Genomic DNA, 15,597 nt, shown 5'->3' with positions numbered 1-15,597 from the left:
GTGACAACAGTCTGTCGCTGAAGCTGCTCCTCTGTCTGGAGAAGATCCTGTTCAGTGAATTCTCCATGTTTGACAGGAGTCTGCTCAGCGCCCGTCGCTCTGCCACAGATGTCAAACTGTCCAGCTCCGTGCCTACAATAGAGCCTGCCTTCCTCACCAGTTTGTCCAGGCGTGAGGCGTCCTCCTTCTTTATGCTGCCTCCCCAGCACACCACTGCGTAGAAGAGGGCGCTTGCCACAACCATCTGGTAGAACATCTGCAGCATCTTATTGTAGATGTTGAAAGACATCAGCCTTCTAAGGACGTATAGTCGACTCTGTCCTCTCTTACACGGAGCATCAGTATTGGCAGTCCAGTCCAATTTATCATCCAGCTGCACTCCCAGGTATTTACAGGTCTGCACCCTCTGCACAGTCACCTCTGATGATCACGGGGTCCATGAGGGGCCTGGGCCTCCTAAAATCCACCACCAGCTCCTTGGTTTTGCTGGTGTTCAGGTGTAGGTGGTTTGAGTCGCACCATTTAACAAAGTCCTTGATTAGGTTCCTGTACTTCTCCTCCTGCCCACTCCTGATGCAGCCCACGTTAGCAGGGTCGTCAGCGAACTTTTGCACGTGGCAGGACTTCGAGTTGTATTGGGTGTCCGATGTATATAGGCTGAACAAGAAGAAGTTAGGTCTTTGTTTCTCAGAGGGCTCCTCCATTATCGAACTGGAGGAGTAATAGAAGTTAGCACATGTGTTTCAGCATAGCCATCCCCGGTGTGTTTTCACGGAGCTTCCAACACACTTCCACAGCGTGTACGTGTGACAATATATAATATTTACAAAGGTGTATTCAAAGATTGGGACCCCCCCCGATCAAACTGCATACCTCACTGGAATTCAAGATGAAAGAGAAGGTTAAACCAAATGCAGCAGGTGACAAACTTTCTGCACTTACCTGCATGTTGACTGATTATTTGCTGAATTGAGTAGATTGAAAAGAACTGAATGAGCAGGTGCCAAATTTTAAGCCCCTTGTCAGCCAGTAATTGTTAAAACATTGTTTGAACAGTCACTTCTTTAAAGTTTCTTGTCACCAGCTGAGAGCCTTTCTATTCCTGCATCAGCAGTCATAGCTTATTGATGTTACTCCTTATTATTTGTACTGCATGTTTGACTTTTTGAGAATATTCAAACAAACTTTTGTTCCTGTAAATACCTGACATTTGTGCTGAAGTCTTACTAAAACATTCAGCCTCTTTTCAGTTTCAGTTTTTTTTACTGACTTGGAATTGTTAAGGCCCGTTGATATACTTTGTGTGTCCCTGTAGCTTTGTGTGGCGTATGTTTTGTCGGCAGTCATTTTACACAGACTCGAGTGTCTGTGGTCTCGCACCTCTAGATTCTTTTTGGCTACAAGGACCTGTGTGCTTCTGTGCACATTGGCTGCACATGAGTGTGTTCGTAGAGAAGGCCAGTGTGTGTGCATGGAGCAATTCTGCATCTACGCAGTGCAGCAGACACATACCATACCATAAACAACAGGTTGTGCACCCTACGCCTGTGTCCGCAGCTGTCTGCGTCCCTTCACCTTTGGCATATAAACATTCTTTTATCTCCTAGGGTGTGTTGATATTTTGTTTAATCCATTCTTCAATTCTTTAAACTGCATAGTTTTTTCCTCTTTCATAACCCCAAAGCATAACTGCTCTATCCCCGTGTTTACAGACTGGCAAGATGGCACTTCTTCAAATATTTTGGCAGTGCCTCTCCAAATGTATCTTTTGTTATTGTGAAAATTCAGTTTTCCTTAAATCAGCCTGCAGCTCTTCGCTCCAAATTGTTGTGGCTTGTCCAGGTATTTTTGTCATACTTTAGCCACTGACTTTTGCCATGAGATCATGTGAAAGTGATCCGTGGGTACTGCCTTTTGCATCTTGCAGTTCTGTCAGTTATTGACTTGTCTTAACCTCCATTTTTTAATGATGTTTCATCATCATTGCTTCCATTCTGATTTTCCTGAGGAGAGCTGCAGTAGAAGCAGCATGCTGAACTGGGCTGACCAGGCCTTCATATCACCAGCAAACTGTTTCATAAGACATCAAGATGCTTCCAGGAAGAGATACAATCTGTGCACATGCTGCCTGTGCCCCTCAGTTTTGTCGTAGTGGGCTGTGCCTGGCGTACTTTTTAACCACATCTCTTGAGGTGGAGGACAGCTGGTTCTGCTCTGAGCTCCACTTGTGTTGCCAAGTACCTCAGTCCAGTCACAGAGAGCGAGCCCAGTAGTCCAGCTCCAGACACTGATTTCAGCCAGTTGTATTCCTTCTTTCAGTCGGTGCCCATTGCTTATGGCCATAAGCGAGGATGGGGATTTATAATTTGACAGCTTCTTTCATAGTCTTAGCTCTTGCTTTAATATTTACAACGTTCATGAAACTGCTGCTGCTGCTCTGATTTACTAATCTTTCTCGTGATCACCTCTATCCTCATTCATGAGCAACATCCTCAAATACTTGAAATTCTCCGCTGTGGGCTTCTGCTCACAGAGCAATAGACGTATGCGCCCCGACAAAACCGCGATGGACAAATGAGCGCCGACAAACCCGCTAATTGGTTTTCGACAAATGCGCGCCGACAAAATCGCGAGAGAGGCCAAGAGAGTGGGATGCGTACATGCGCATTATGTACACATTATGTGCTAGGTTATTACTGTTATAACTGCTGATGGCATGCCGCAAACAAATAACTCAGTCGAGGGTTGGCATAACGTGTCGTATACAAAGCAGAATTACCAGCAGTCAGGCAGCCAGCAAGTCTAAATACGCTCAACTATCAAGACGTCTTGCTGCTATTCTTTTTACATACTGTATGCAGGGCATGATCTTAAGGACTATCTGCGTGCCGTGCTGATGGCATGCCACGTCTCATAATATTGACTTCTAAAACAAACATTATTATATATGCTTTAAACTAGTAATTCATATTTAATGAAACTTTTGCGATTTTGTCTGCACGATTTTGACACCGCGTTTTAATCGGCGCTATTTTGTCGGCGCTCATATGTCTATCACACAAATGTCGGGTCACATGTCATTGAATGCTGTCAGTGAAAAGCACACAGTCAGAGTTGAAGGGTATGTCCATTTCTTCAGATTCTCCACCTCGAGCTCCGGCATTCAGCTGCCTCCATACAGTAGAGCATGGATTACTCCACGTAATGGGAACTGAACCAGTGTCCGTACATTGGGCACCGGTAACACTATTGGAAGAAACAGAATGTTTCATTGATGGCAGTGATGTCTGCTTTATGCAGCGTCCCTGACAGGAGTATTGGAGTAGCCAGTTGTTAACTCCCATGGTAAGGTATTCAGGCAGTTTTTGGGCATCCCTGCTTATTTTACCCCTTCATGGCCCAATGGGTGGCTTGCTAACATATAACGTGACACTTGGTCATCCAGCCATGTTAGCATCGAGTGGTTCCTTGTCCTTTTCCAACCTTATGCTTATTTCCCAGTACAGCATGCTGGGTAGAATTAATTGGGAGCCGACTGTTAAAGTGTCCCCTAAATCTTATATAACAACACATCAAGAATGCCACACACAGAGGGTACTGCACTGGCAGCATTTGCATTTTGGAGTTGTTTAGAGCAGGTGTATGATGGTGTGTCCCTGGAGATTCTTTTTTTTGTGTGGTTTCATTTTTATGTGGACTAATTTCTTCATTTAGAGATCAGCAGGTGGTCATTCTTATTCGTACATACTCCTCGTGTGCACCTTTTGCCATTTCTCTTAACTAAAATGTTCATTCTTTTTTTCGCTCAAACAGGTCACCACAGCATGTGAAGGTGTCTCCAGTGAATATGTCAGAGGACGCGATTGAGCCAGTCTCACCAGCAGGAGGCATATCGGAGTCAGAGCAGTTGCTGCTGCCTTCTTTTCACGGGGAGCTAGCTGATCAAACGTAAGCTGTTTATTGCTGTCATTTCTCATTAAGTTTGTGTTTTGAAAAGCTGAAACAGTTGCTTGTTGAGTTTGTAATTTTGTCAGAGTTCGGGTAAAGTGTATCTGAGTTTTTTCCAGCCCTGGAACAGTCAGAGAAAGCTTCAAGGTGTTGATATATCTGCCTCAAAGGTGCAATCAAAAGCAGTGGGCTTCTTGTGTGCATGCAAATCATGTGTTACTCACGTGCTGCGCTCACATGCTCTCGCACTATTTGGGGCTTTATTGTGCTCCTGTGGGTTTCTGGTCGGACTATTTTGACAATCACAAGGTTGATGCAGAATTGTTACTTGGTCTACAAAAAAAAAATTACAAGTAAACATAAATGCCATTTTTGCGGAAATAAATAAAATAATAAACGTGTTAAATGTGTGTCACTTCACTCCAAATGCAATTCAACTAAAAAAGTGGTATTTTGGGCTGACCAGGTTATATGTTTTATTGTAAACACTTGACTAAGCTGAAAGGTAAGCGCGACATCATATTTCGGACAGCTCATGCAGCTTGGCTTTGTTTGAATTGTCCAACTCGTATTTCCATGTTGGTTGGGCGTTCTCCACAATCCAGATTACCATTTGTCCGACAGCATGTGAACTCAGCAGCTGACTCGGCCAGCAGAGTTCCAGAATCAGGATAGACTTGACGTTGTTTTCAGCCATAGGGAGGACACTGTTCTGATCTGGATAATATTGTCAGCTGTCTTCTGTTTTTACAGAGTGGGCTCCCGCTCTCCAGCAAACAACTCCCAGCACCCAGTGTTTTTCAGCAAGCTGACCGAAAGCAATTCTGCCATTGTGAAGACGAAGAAACAAGAGATGATCAAAAAGATGAGCACAGGGAGTGCTAACAAGACTGATTTCAGTAAGGGAACATTTTGTTCTTTTCTCCTCTTCGCAGCTTGTCACTTGTTGTCAGTACAGATTAACACTTTCAGGGCTGGTGGTCTTGTTTTCTAATTTGCACATATAAGGACTTTTTCGAGTCAGTTAGTTAATTTAACACAAATGACGGTAACACTATTCCATCCCCACCAATTTAGAACGTGCACGAACTTCTCTCAGCCTGGTTTTTGCAGTCTGTTGTTAATGTGCATTGTTTAAGAAATGACTTGACCAAATTATGGTTTTTCAAATCATTGACACCTCAAAATAGGGTTTGTTTGGGGGTCAGGGGAGCATTTATGAGTTCTTTTCTTGTTAATATACAGGACTTGTATTGTTGTTTTTTTTTTAACACAATGAATTTTGGTCATAAGACTAGCATTACTTCAGTTTGATAGCTACTTTCATGACAACAAGAAAGCAGCAAGTAACTGATCAGAACAACTTTGATGAAAACTGGCCGTTTAAGCCCAACAAGCTTACTCAGTGGGGGTCGGGCTGTATCTATTGGGAGCAGTTCTTTTCTTGTTAATATACAGGACTTGTATTGTTGTTTTTTTTAACACTGAAATGCCTTACAAGCTACTTTCATGAAACTGAGTTGAGTGTTAAGCCCAACAAGCTTACCAGTTGCACTCCCCTAATGCCTTCAAAATGAAACTGAGTTGAGTGTTGAAGGTCCCTTAAGCCCTACCATCTACCTCATTCCATGTGTCCGGTCCTCTGTGTCAGTAAAATTTATGTGACACTTGGCTTTAACCAATTTAAACCGTTTATAAATTCCTGTTGAAGAGTTTATGTTAAAGTAACAGCAGGGATCCACTATACCAACTACTAATGATAATTTTGAAGCAGTTTAGTCCGATCACTTCATACCTCTCAGTTCTGAATTCTGCCTGGTTGCTCTTCTCTGCTGCTGTGTCTTTTAAGTCAGTACCAGCCAAGAATTAATGCCACTCAGCACACTAATATTAAAAAGTGTTATTCTGCATGTAATTAGTTTACCGCAAGTCACATCTGCACACACATGGGGACAGTTTAGAGGCGTCATCCAGCTCCTGTTTGGAGAAACAAAGGTGGTGTCCTAGAGAGCAGGTAGGGTCCAAGTGCTGTCGAGATGCTCTTTGTTAACAGTCAAAGTAAACTAGAAGTAGAAAATGGCAAGGCAAGATGTTGTTTCCCTTGTATGATTCAGTGAACGTTTTCACAATGCCCGGCCCGTTCTGTATTATTGTGTTAAATCTCTTGTTTTGACTTGATTAAAAAAAAATGAAGAAAACGTCTAAGCAAATGGTCAGCTTTGTCATATGGTGTCTCCATTAAACTGGGGGTGTCACACACTAGTGACACTTTAAGTTGAAGGCTTCATATCTTGTTTTGTAAGACTGACCAGTGCATTTTTGAACATCAGAATATGTTCTGGATCTTCCTGTGAACATTTTCTGAAGATGCTCAAATGTATTGCTTTTATGTTTGTTTTTTTTAGATGCTGGGCAGCCGGGAACAGAAATTTTTAATATGCCAGCTTCCACAACTGCAGGTAATGTCTTAAAACCAAGTCCTAGCTCATTGTTGTGTTCCTTTCTTGTGACTCCACCGTGTCACCTCTCATAGTTCGTCCAGCAGGCATCTGGCATGGCCGTTTGATTCTGCTGTGTTACATACCGTAGGTTTTTAGTACTATGGTAGAAATTCTTGCAAGACTTTATACTCTGGATCTGATAATAGAGCTGTTATGTCGTCTCATCCACTAGAGAATAAGAGTTATTCAGGCTTGACACTGTAAAGCGTTACCATTACACGTTACTCTGAGTGTAACTCGGGTTTAACCGTAGTTGTATAGAATTCTGAGCCCAAAGTCACAACTTAGGGTTAATGCCAAGGAGGTTAAAGAAAGCAACTTCTAAAAAGAATTTAGGAGTGTGCATCAGTGGCGTAGCGTGGGTGTCAGCCGCCCGGGGCAGAGGAAAATTTCGCCGGCCCCTTATTTAGGTATTTCAATTTAAAAGACTAAAATATACAGTAATTCTGTGCCGCCCGGGGCGATCCGCCCCTGTTGCCCCACTACGCTGCGCCACTGGTGTGCATTAATGTAGTATTCTCGCCATCTAGGCAAATGTGTAAAAGCAGTTTGAAGGAAAACAAAATTAACAAAATTAGAAATCAAGGGAATGTCAGTAATGCATGAGTGAGACCACATCTGGAGTATTATTGACGGTTTTAATTACAACAGTACAAAAAAAAACCAAAATAACAGCATAGAAATGAGCAGAGGAGAGTAACAAAGTGCAGCTTGGGACTAAGGGGCATTTTCTACCCTTTAGTCTTAAGCAGAGAAAGCTTCATGGGAGCCTATTCAGGGTGTTCAAAATTAATAGTGACGTTAATAAAGCTGATCCAATAGAATTGTTAGAATTAAATATTCAAGGAGACCAGTGGAACATTAAGAAAAAAGGCGTTAAAGCCTGAAGCTAGGAAACATGTCATTGTACAGAGGGTCCTGGGGATTTGGAACAAACTACTGAATGGGGTATTTGAAGAGGGAAAATCTCTGTTGGTGAAATAGTGAGACAATGTGACTGTTAGTTAACCGAGTAGGCTTAGTGGGCCTAATGGTCTCCTTTTATCTGTCACATTTCTTAGATTCTTTATACTTTGCCTCAGGTTCTGGATGTAATTATTGGTATTGTTGTTGATTTCTAATTAATTATATTTGTGTTTGTGTGTATCACTAAGATCACTAATATTAAGAAGTGTTCATTGCAAGTCACATCTGTACACACATGGGGGCAATTTAGAGGTTTCATCCAAACCTTGTTTGGAAAATCTGTTTTGTTTATTTTATGCCATTTTCTAGATGCCCAGTGGTGCAGTGGCAGTACTGCTGCCTCGCAGTACAGAGATCGCGGGTTTGCGTCCCGTGTCCTCCCTGCATCGAGTTTGCAAAACACTTTGATTTGTGAGGAAATGCTATATATATTTAAAGAGTTAATATTATAATGTTAGTTTGTGACATCACAAGGTTGCCGGTCAGGATGTCTGTGACACTGTGTCGATCCTAAGTGGACCTTGCATAAGACGGAGCTCCACTTGTCATATCTTGGCTCAAAATAAATAGAGCTGAAGTATAATTTCATGTCACTAAGTTGTGCTGATTTGGTAGGCCAAAGTTTAAGATTGGATCAACAAAGCTGTGCCTAACACTCCAGTGCGCTGTCCTGTCACCCTGAGTCTTTTCTGCTTTTTAAAAGTAATTTCTGCCACTCAGAATTCTGAGTCACACAGGACTCTTTTTTCTGTTGCGCACAGTCCTAAACGTCTGTGACAGTTTTCATAATTACCTAAAATATGAAAATAAGTTGGGTTGCCTAGTGGTGCACTGGTTGGCACGACTGCCTCAAATTCCAGAAGCCAGAGTTTGGTGGGCAGCCCAGTCACTACTTGTGTGGAGCAGTGACGCTTCACACGGCCTGTTGACGTTGCCACTCTGCGTTAGGCCGATTGGCCCATTAGTGACACATGTAACCGTAGTCCAGGACCAAATGGTGGGTGAACCTCCGGCCTTGTTTCTTATCGTATACTTGAGACTGCTGGAATTTCATGACCACAACCATTGTAGTATATTTATTTTTGAAAACTGAGTGGACCCCTTACACTCTGAAGTTATCAACAACACAACCAATCCAATAAGAGTTACCGTGGGAATGTTGTCTGCAAATGAACATTTAGAATTTGGATGATAAATGACGATGAATACTATCAGTTCTTCAGTTCCAAAAGTTTTTAAAGATGTTTGAATTTGATATTAAAGTTGGATTGACCTTATACTATGTTTCCATTCTTTAGAAAATGCGAACTGATTGAACATTGTGACAGAAACAAGTTGCTCTCCAAATGTGCTAATTGTTGTTTTATTTTTCTTTCTCTCATCTCTCTTTTCTTCCTCTCCATGCTTTTATCTCTTTTTCCATGAATGTCTTCATCATTCCTGGGCTTTCTCCTTTTCCTGTCACTTCTGTTTCACAGGGCCGGTTAGCTCTAGAAACTTCTCCATTCCAGAGCACTCCAGTAACACCATTGGCTTGGAGGCAATAATTAGGAAGGCCCTAATGGGTAAATATGACGAACAAGGGGAAGACTGTTCACCTGTCAGTGCCAATGCTATTAACCCTCTGGCTGCAAGTGCAAGCGCATCCGCTTCTGTCTCCATTGCTGCTGACGGACGGAATGAGGACATTTACTCCTTTGCAGGTCTGCATTGCTTTCCCAACTCACATACTTTTGTTTTTCTCTTCTCTGGATTTTCTTTTGGTTTTCTTTTTATCAGACCTCCTCGAGAGCAGAAGTGGAGTTGGCTGACCTGTGGTGACATGGACCATGATAGCAGCCTTTCCATCCTCTTGAACTAAATATTGAGTCTTATTGAGTTATATAGCACCGGTTCTTTCACTGTATTCAGTACGTGTGACGTTTAATGACCCTACAAACTTCTTGTAACCTGCCCTGTCACATGATGCTTTACAAAGCAAACAGAATTTCAATATATTATCAAACTCACAGCTGATCGAGGCTATATGCTCAGTGCCACCAGTAGAAGGCAATGGACGATTCTGCCCGTGTGATGTTCTCATCATCTCAGGTGAGAGACAGAGAGGGGCTTGTAGCTGTCGAAAATGTGTTCAGTGAAGTCTAGCCAATTCTATACTGTCCACCTCACGCTACACCCACTGAGGCTGCCCGTCTGGCTTTCTCCACTCCTGCCCTTGAGGCACCATGCTTTGTTTAGGTTTATTTCTTGTTTTGTTTTCTAATATACAGGATTCATACAGATTCTTTTTTTATTATCTTTGTCAAATGGTTCTCAAGTTTAAACTATACCCAGTAAGTCTGTTTATTTTGGGAATTCAGATGTTTGGGGGCACTCTGGCAGCTTTGTTGGTTTCCTTTTTTGCTTTTACTGTACTTGTAACATCTAAAATGCCTTTTTTCTTTTCTTGCTAGTTCTGCTAAGTATGCTAACAATTGCTTTATGTTTGTTTGTCATAAAAGTACTTTCAATTGAAGGTTGTCTTTAAACTCCTCAGCTTACACTATATTGGTTTGCGCTTCTTTCACATCTGTCAAGCTAATGCCATTCTCATTTATTGCAGTGTCGCTGTGTGCCCTCTCTGTGTGTGTGTGTGTGTTTGTAGTGAAGGTAAATAGAATCTGATGGACGTTTGAATCAGCAGCAGTACTGAAAACGCAGCACCCAGTGAAGCACACGACCCCTTGGGCTGTGAACCTCTGGTACACACGCTGCACTGTACTGCCCTGTTGCTGCGTTTGTATGAGATGAAAAGTGGAAAGTCAACTTGTAGATGTTAGAACATGGAAACACAGGGGGCTTTGGCTTTAAATGTGTTTGTGGAGAAGAAGGGAGTGCCAAACTAATGTAGGAAGAGATGCAGATAGACTGGCGGCCATCATGCAGAACAAATTCATGGTCACTGGCACATGGAGACCTTGGAACTGTCAGATGGCCTGAGGTGTCACTTGGTAAGTAGTGGAGAAGCAGGGTCAGTGTCAATCAATCAATTAACATTTATTTATATAGCACATTTTCATACAAAAAAATGTAGCTCAAAGTGCTTTACAAAATGAATAGAAAAATAGAAGACGCAATAAAAAATAAACATAAGTCAACATTAATTAACATAGAATAAGAGTAAGGTCCGATGGCCAGGGTGTCGTGATTACCTTGAAGTGTGTGTTAGAACAGCCACAGCTGTATTGCTGGAATATCTTCCTAATTTTTATTTTTTACCTGTAGTTCTAGGAACTATAAGACATTTCTAGGAGTGGCTGCTTTCACAAACCCAACCCTATACACAGAGTGTTTTCATGTGAAACCCCTGGAAGAATAAAATGACTTTTTTGTGGTTAGAGCAAGCGTGATGGCATGGCTCCAGAATCCAGCTCTAACTGCCTGCGTGTCGATTTCATGTTGTTGCTTTGTTCACTCAGATTTGTACAGGTTCGTCCCACAATCCAATGACACATTGACGGTGGCTTAATCAGTGACAGTGGGTGTGGATGTGCAGCGTCAAGTGGGTGTGCTGTGTGATGGATCCGTGTTCATGTTTGGTACCTTGTTGATGTTGGGAGAGGCTGCAGGCACCTGTGACCATGTTCTGGATGAAGTGGCTTTAGAAAGTGATGGATGATGTTTGTTGTTACTTGCGTAGATCATGCCTCCTTTAAGATACCTGAAAATATACAGTAACATTTTAATAAAACTAAGGGACTGCGCCCCTTGATCTTGTCGCTTGCCAACCTGTACTACACAGCAGCAACTTCACATCTCTGCCGTATACGTATGTGGAGTTCACTTTAACCAAACAACAAAACTTTTAATTCTTGTGGATAGGCCTCTTCATTGGGAAGAAACCCTACCTTTCCCTGATGGCAGCAGGAGTTGGACGATCTACAAGTCTCCGACTTAAAGTTTAAAGCCAAACAATGTCTACATACTTCTGTCATATCACCTATGTCCATATATTCAATCTCTTTTTGCTTTTATCTTTCATCAATATTGCATTGAATTTTGATTCCGTGTTTGGAATAACATCGTGACAACGCAAAGTATAACTGCCCGTGAGTGAATATCATTTCTTTCTCTCTTCACGAACTGTGCCTGACAATAGCATTCACACAAATGAGAAATTATTGAACTGTGTACGTGGTTGTAGTAAATGTTTTTAGATGTGGGTAGGACTTTTCCAAACCTTTTTGCATAAAGTCTTGTCTCGCGGGGCTTGAAATTTTCTCTCGCAGGATTTCACTTTCACCAAACAACAAAACTTTTAATTCTCGCAGATACGCCTCTTCATTTGGAAGAAACTCTACTTTTCCGTGATGGCTACATGAATTAGACGATCTACAAGTCTCTTAAAGTTTAAATTCAATCTCTTTTTGCTGTTCCGTTATTTCACCGAGTAATAATTTCCGTTTGTTTGTGCTAATGTGATCTTTACTGTCATTTTTTTTGAGACTGTCGAATTTTCGCACTTTCATTATCTGTAACCTGTTCTTCATGTGTATCACACCAACGTTTTTGAATTCTTTACGACGTTCTACTTTGTCATCTACTCTTTGTCTTTTATTTCTGGCCCCGGGCCTGGTTAAATCTCTTGGCACAAAGTCTCGCCTAGCGGGACGTGAAAGTGTCTCTCTGAGAAAGTCTCGTCCCAAGATTTTTTTTATTATAACAGAGAGATAAAGAGGTTAATGTCTCATTTTAGGAAATACCCATTATTAGAGTCTTATATTTTACATACCATAACCGAATAGAAAAAAGAATTAAAGGGCAGAGATTGCTGCTGAACTCACTACAGCTGTTACCCTTCGTAAAGCACCGCTCAATCAGACAGCACGCTATATGCTGTCAGAAAAAGGGACGAGCACAAATGCACTGGAAGATTGGTAAATATGACATAGGCTGCAATATTCAGTCATGTAATTTAACGTTACAGTGACAGGATCAGTGACTGCACTTGGCAAATCTGACATTCCATACAATAAAAAGTTGTGTAATGTGACATTAGCCTTAGGGGTAAACTGTGTGACAAGTGTGAAAATTAAAAACCAACATGTAAAATAATTTCAAAAACGTGAAATAAAATCATAGTAGTCATGTTCTAGTCCGTTCCCCAGTCTTTCTCTTCCGATCTTCTTTTTGTGAATTCCAGAGTATTCATCGAGACTTTCACATGGCTGTTATAAAGTACAAGATTTTAGACGTTCTCTAAGCAAAATCTGCTTAGCATGACTTTAGCTGTCTGAATGTGCTTCCAGTATCCTGGATTCAGATGCTGCAGCCAGTCTGTGTGGAGTCTGCATGTTCTCCATGGGTCCATACGTTTCCCCCACCACATCCTTAAAGGTGTGCAGGTTAAGTTAACTAGCATCTCCGTATTGGCCCAGAGTGGGAGTACATGAGTGGGCCCTGTGATGGACTGCCATCCCGACCACGGCTGTTTCCTGCCTTGTGATCAGTGCTGCCAGGATATGTGCCAACCCGGTTACTGTGGGTTATATTAAGTTAGAAATGTGAGGGATTTGGCCACATGCCGGTGGACAACAGAGGCAATGCCAGCCAGCTCTTTTTGTGGCTGTAGCTTTATGCATGTTTGTTCCTGCTCGTCTCTTAGGGCTCACTTCCAGCAACGATGTTATATTTGCTCGTACACTGGCCTTATTGTTCTTCAGGGAAATAGTTTGTGACTAAATGGCGCTGTGTTCTGTGAAATCTTGCTATAAAAAAGTCCTCCTGGGTTTCCACTATTGAAAGAGCCCACATTTTCTTATCTACTGTGTCTCACAGTGTCCTGTTCCAGGGAAGTGAAAGAAAAAAGCCACGACAGAAGCAGCCCATGAAGTACGCTCTGCTGCATGCGCCTGATTTACATTGTGTTTAGTTGTCCAAAAAGAAACTGCGGAGTAGGGTCACAGGTTACCAGACATTCAAGTAGCTTGCCTCCATGACCCCTTTGTCTTGAACTAAAGATGAGCATCCCCTCTCCACAAATGACTCCTACATTATGGTGGTATCAATCAATAAACAAGCCCTTGGCACAACTTTGACTCCCCAATAAAGTTAAGTAGACTCCCAGACTCTGATTCTGGTTTATGCATCGTCAAACAGTGCCAGTTCGCATGATCTCCCTGTATGTTGTTTAACAGATGAGCAAACAAAACACCTCCAGGAAATGTCTTTCTGTTAGTTGTTGTCACCATTACAGTGAGAGAGAAATTCTGTCTTACAGGTTGTTAATTCCCAAAAAATAACTTTCTCAAGCCAACAGATATTTTGAAAGTGCTGAATGTTTTGACCTCCTTCTTGAATGGGAAATTAATGTGCCTTGTAGGTGGTGGGAAGTCAAAGAACAATGGACGCTCCAGCAGTCAGAAAGCCAAATCTCCAGGGCCTGGCCAAGCAAGCGGTGAGAGACCTTCTTCGGTTTCATCTGTGCACTCTGAAGGGGACTGTAACCGGCGGACTCCTTTGACCAATCGGGTGTGGGAAGACAGGCCCTCCTCGACAGGTACTTTACCATATTTGGAGGTTACTTTGTGGTTTCTAGGCTGATTCCTTAGGGCGCTGAAAGCCACTTGAAGTGGTAACGGCTGGCTGCGTTTCTGGCTTAGTTGGAGGCTTGAAGGGCAATCCAGTTCTAACCTTTCCAGACATGTTGAAATCTGTCATCTTTATAGAACAAGCTCTTCTTAATGCAAATTTCATTTTCTTCCTTTATGTGTGTTAGCCCAGTGTGTAACGTTTTAAATATTAACAGCATTTTGTTCTGATATCTGTACTGTGACACTCCTGTTTGTTTAGGCAATGTGTTGAGTCACCTTATTTTTAGGAGATGTTGGTGTTACCAGTACAATTCGTTAACATTTTTGCTAGCTATATATCAACTTTTATGCTAGTTTCTCGTTTTACACTCCCATTACACTTGGTTTGTTTTGCACACCTCATTCCATGTACGCTAACATCTTACTATCCTTCTCAATGGCTTTTGAACACTGGAGGTAGATAGATGATGACCCTTAAGTAGGTATCTCCTAATGCCACCAGTGGTACCACTTGTTCAAATAAAGTCCAGGCAGTGTGTAAAATGAAAATTTCCATCTGATACTTACTGTAAGAGAAGTGAATGCTTAGCAGATCCCCTTTATTTGTTAATATTTTTCACTCGTTCTGTCTTTTTTTCCTCCTGGGTTTGGCGGACATTTTCCTAGAGGAGTAAATTCTAGTTATTTTGGCTTTATGATCCCGTTCATCCATCCATCAATCAATCAGTGCTTTCTGAATCTGCTTTTGATCACAGTTGTTAAACACGTATGCGGAAGGTGATTACTGGGCACACACATGCATTAATGTCTGTTCACTTATGCCAGGCTAGTTTACAGTCAACACTAAAAATAAGAACATCTTTGGCACCTGGAAGAATATCGGCTGTGGACAGGTGGTGAATGTACACATACCAATACCAGCTTTTGGACCTCAGCACCGGTCCTGTAGCAACTTACAGTTGGCTCACAGCTGCTTCATTCCCCCCAGCGCTCAAACACACGCTGCCCTGCTCACCGCACTCCACAAATCGCAAAGACTAGCTGCTGTTTTCCTCTGGAGCCTCCAGTGTGTTTATATAAGTTTATATACTGTATGTTGAAACAGCAGAAGGGTCCCCAATGGTGACACAAGCTAGATGTAAATTGGAGTTCTGACTGCATAAGGTGCTTGAAAACTACCATTTACTTCTGGTACTTAAACTTAGGAAATACTAGTACCGCACCATTTTAAAAATGGGTGTTTTTCAGTGCTTTTTAATACCAGTAATCAGTATCATGTAACCCTACAGATGACTTTTGTTCATCCTTTGTTTTTCTTTTTGCAACTCACAATCTTCTACATGGGTTTCTTAGAGGCCAATTTGCATAATTTTTGAGGTGTCGTGACTCCCACTCAGATCCGTGAAATAGGAGTCCATTGATTGTCTAAGCCAGGGGTCCTCAATCACGGTCCTGGAGGGCTGCAGGTTTTTGTTCCAACCCAGTTGCTTATTAAGAAGCACTTACAGTATTGCTCAAGTTTAGTTGTATCGCTTGTTAAGATTTTGAACCCTTATTGCTTATTTGAGTCTTAAACAGCTTATTCTTGATTTTTAATTACCCCTGTGGAA

The 15,597-nt window shown here is 42.0% G+C and overlaps 1 protein-coding gene across 6 annotated transcripts in view; it reads left to right on the top strand.

Moving 5' to 3' along the window:
- The window catches only part of ncor2 (nuclear receptor corepressor 2), a 313,848-nt gene that overhangs the window by 294,842 nt on the left and 3,409 nt on the right, over positions 1 to 15,597 (top strand). For 4 of the 6 annotated variants that reach the window (XM_039772027.1, XM_039772023.1, XM_039772025.1 and 1 more), the window contains 5 exons: positions 3,814 to 3,948; positions 4,702 to 4,847; positions 6,354 to 6,407; positions 8,894 to 9,118; positions 13,777 to 13,953. In XM_039772027.1, the coding sequence (XP_039627961.1) occupies positions 3,814 to 3,948; positions 4,702 to 4,847; positions 6,354 to 6,407; positions 8,894 to 9,118; positions 13,777 to 13,953 (737 nt within the window). The remainder of the gene's footprint in view (positions 1 to 3,813; positions 3,949 to 4,701; positions 4,848 to 6,353; positions 6,408 to 8,893; positions 9,119 to 13,776; positions 13,954 to 15,597) is intronic. The other 2 variants (XM_039772028.1, XM_039772026.1) reach the window with 1 other exon arrangement.

The sequence above is a fragment of the Polypterus senegalus genome, chromosome 12 (assembly GCF_016835505.1).
Source record: "Polypterus senegalus isolate Bchr_013 chromosome 12, ASM1683550v1, whole genome shotgun sequence".
Taxonomy (NCBI): Eukaryota; Metazoa; Chordata; class Cladistia; order Polypteriformes; family Polypteridae; genus Polypterus; species Polypterus senegalus.
This window is presented reverse-complemented; position numbering and strand designations above follow the sequence as displayed.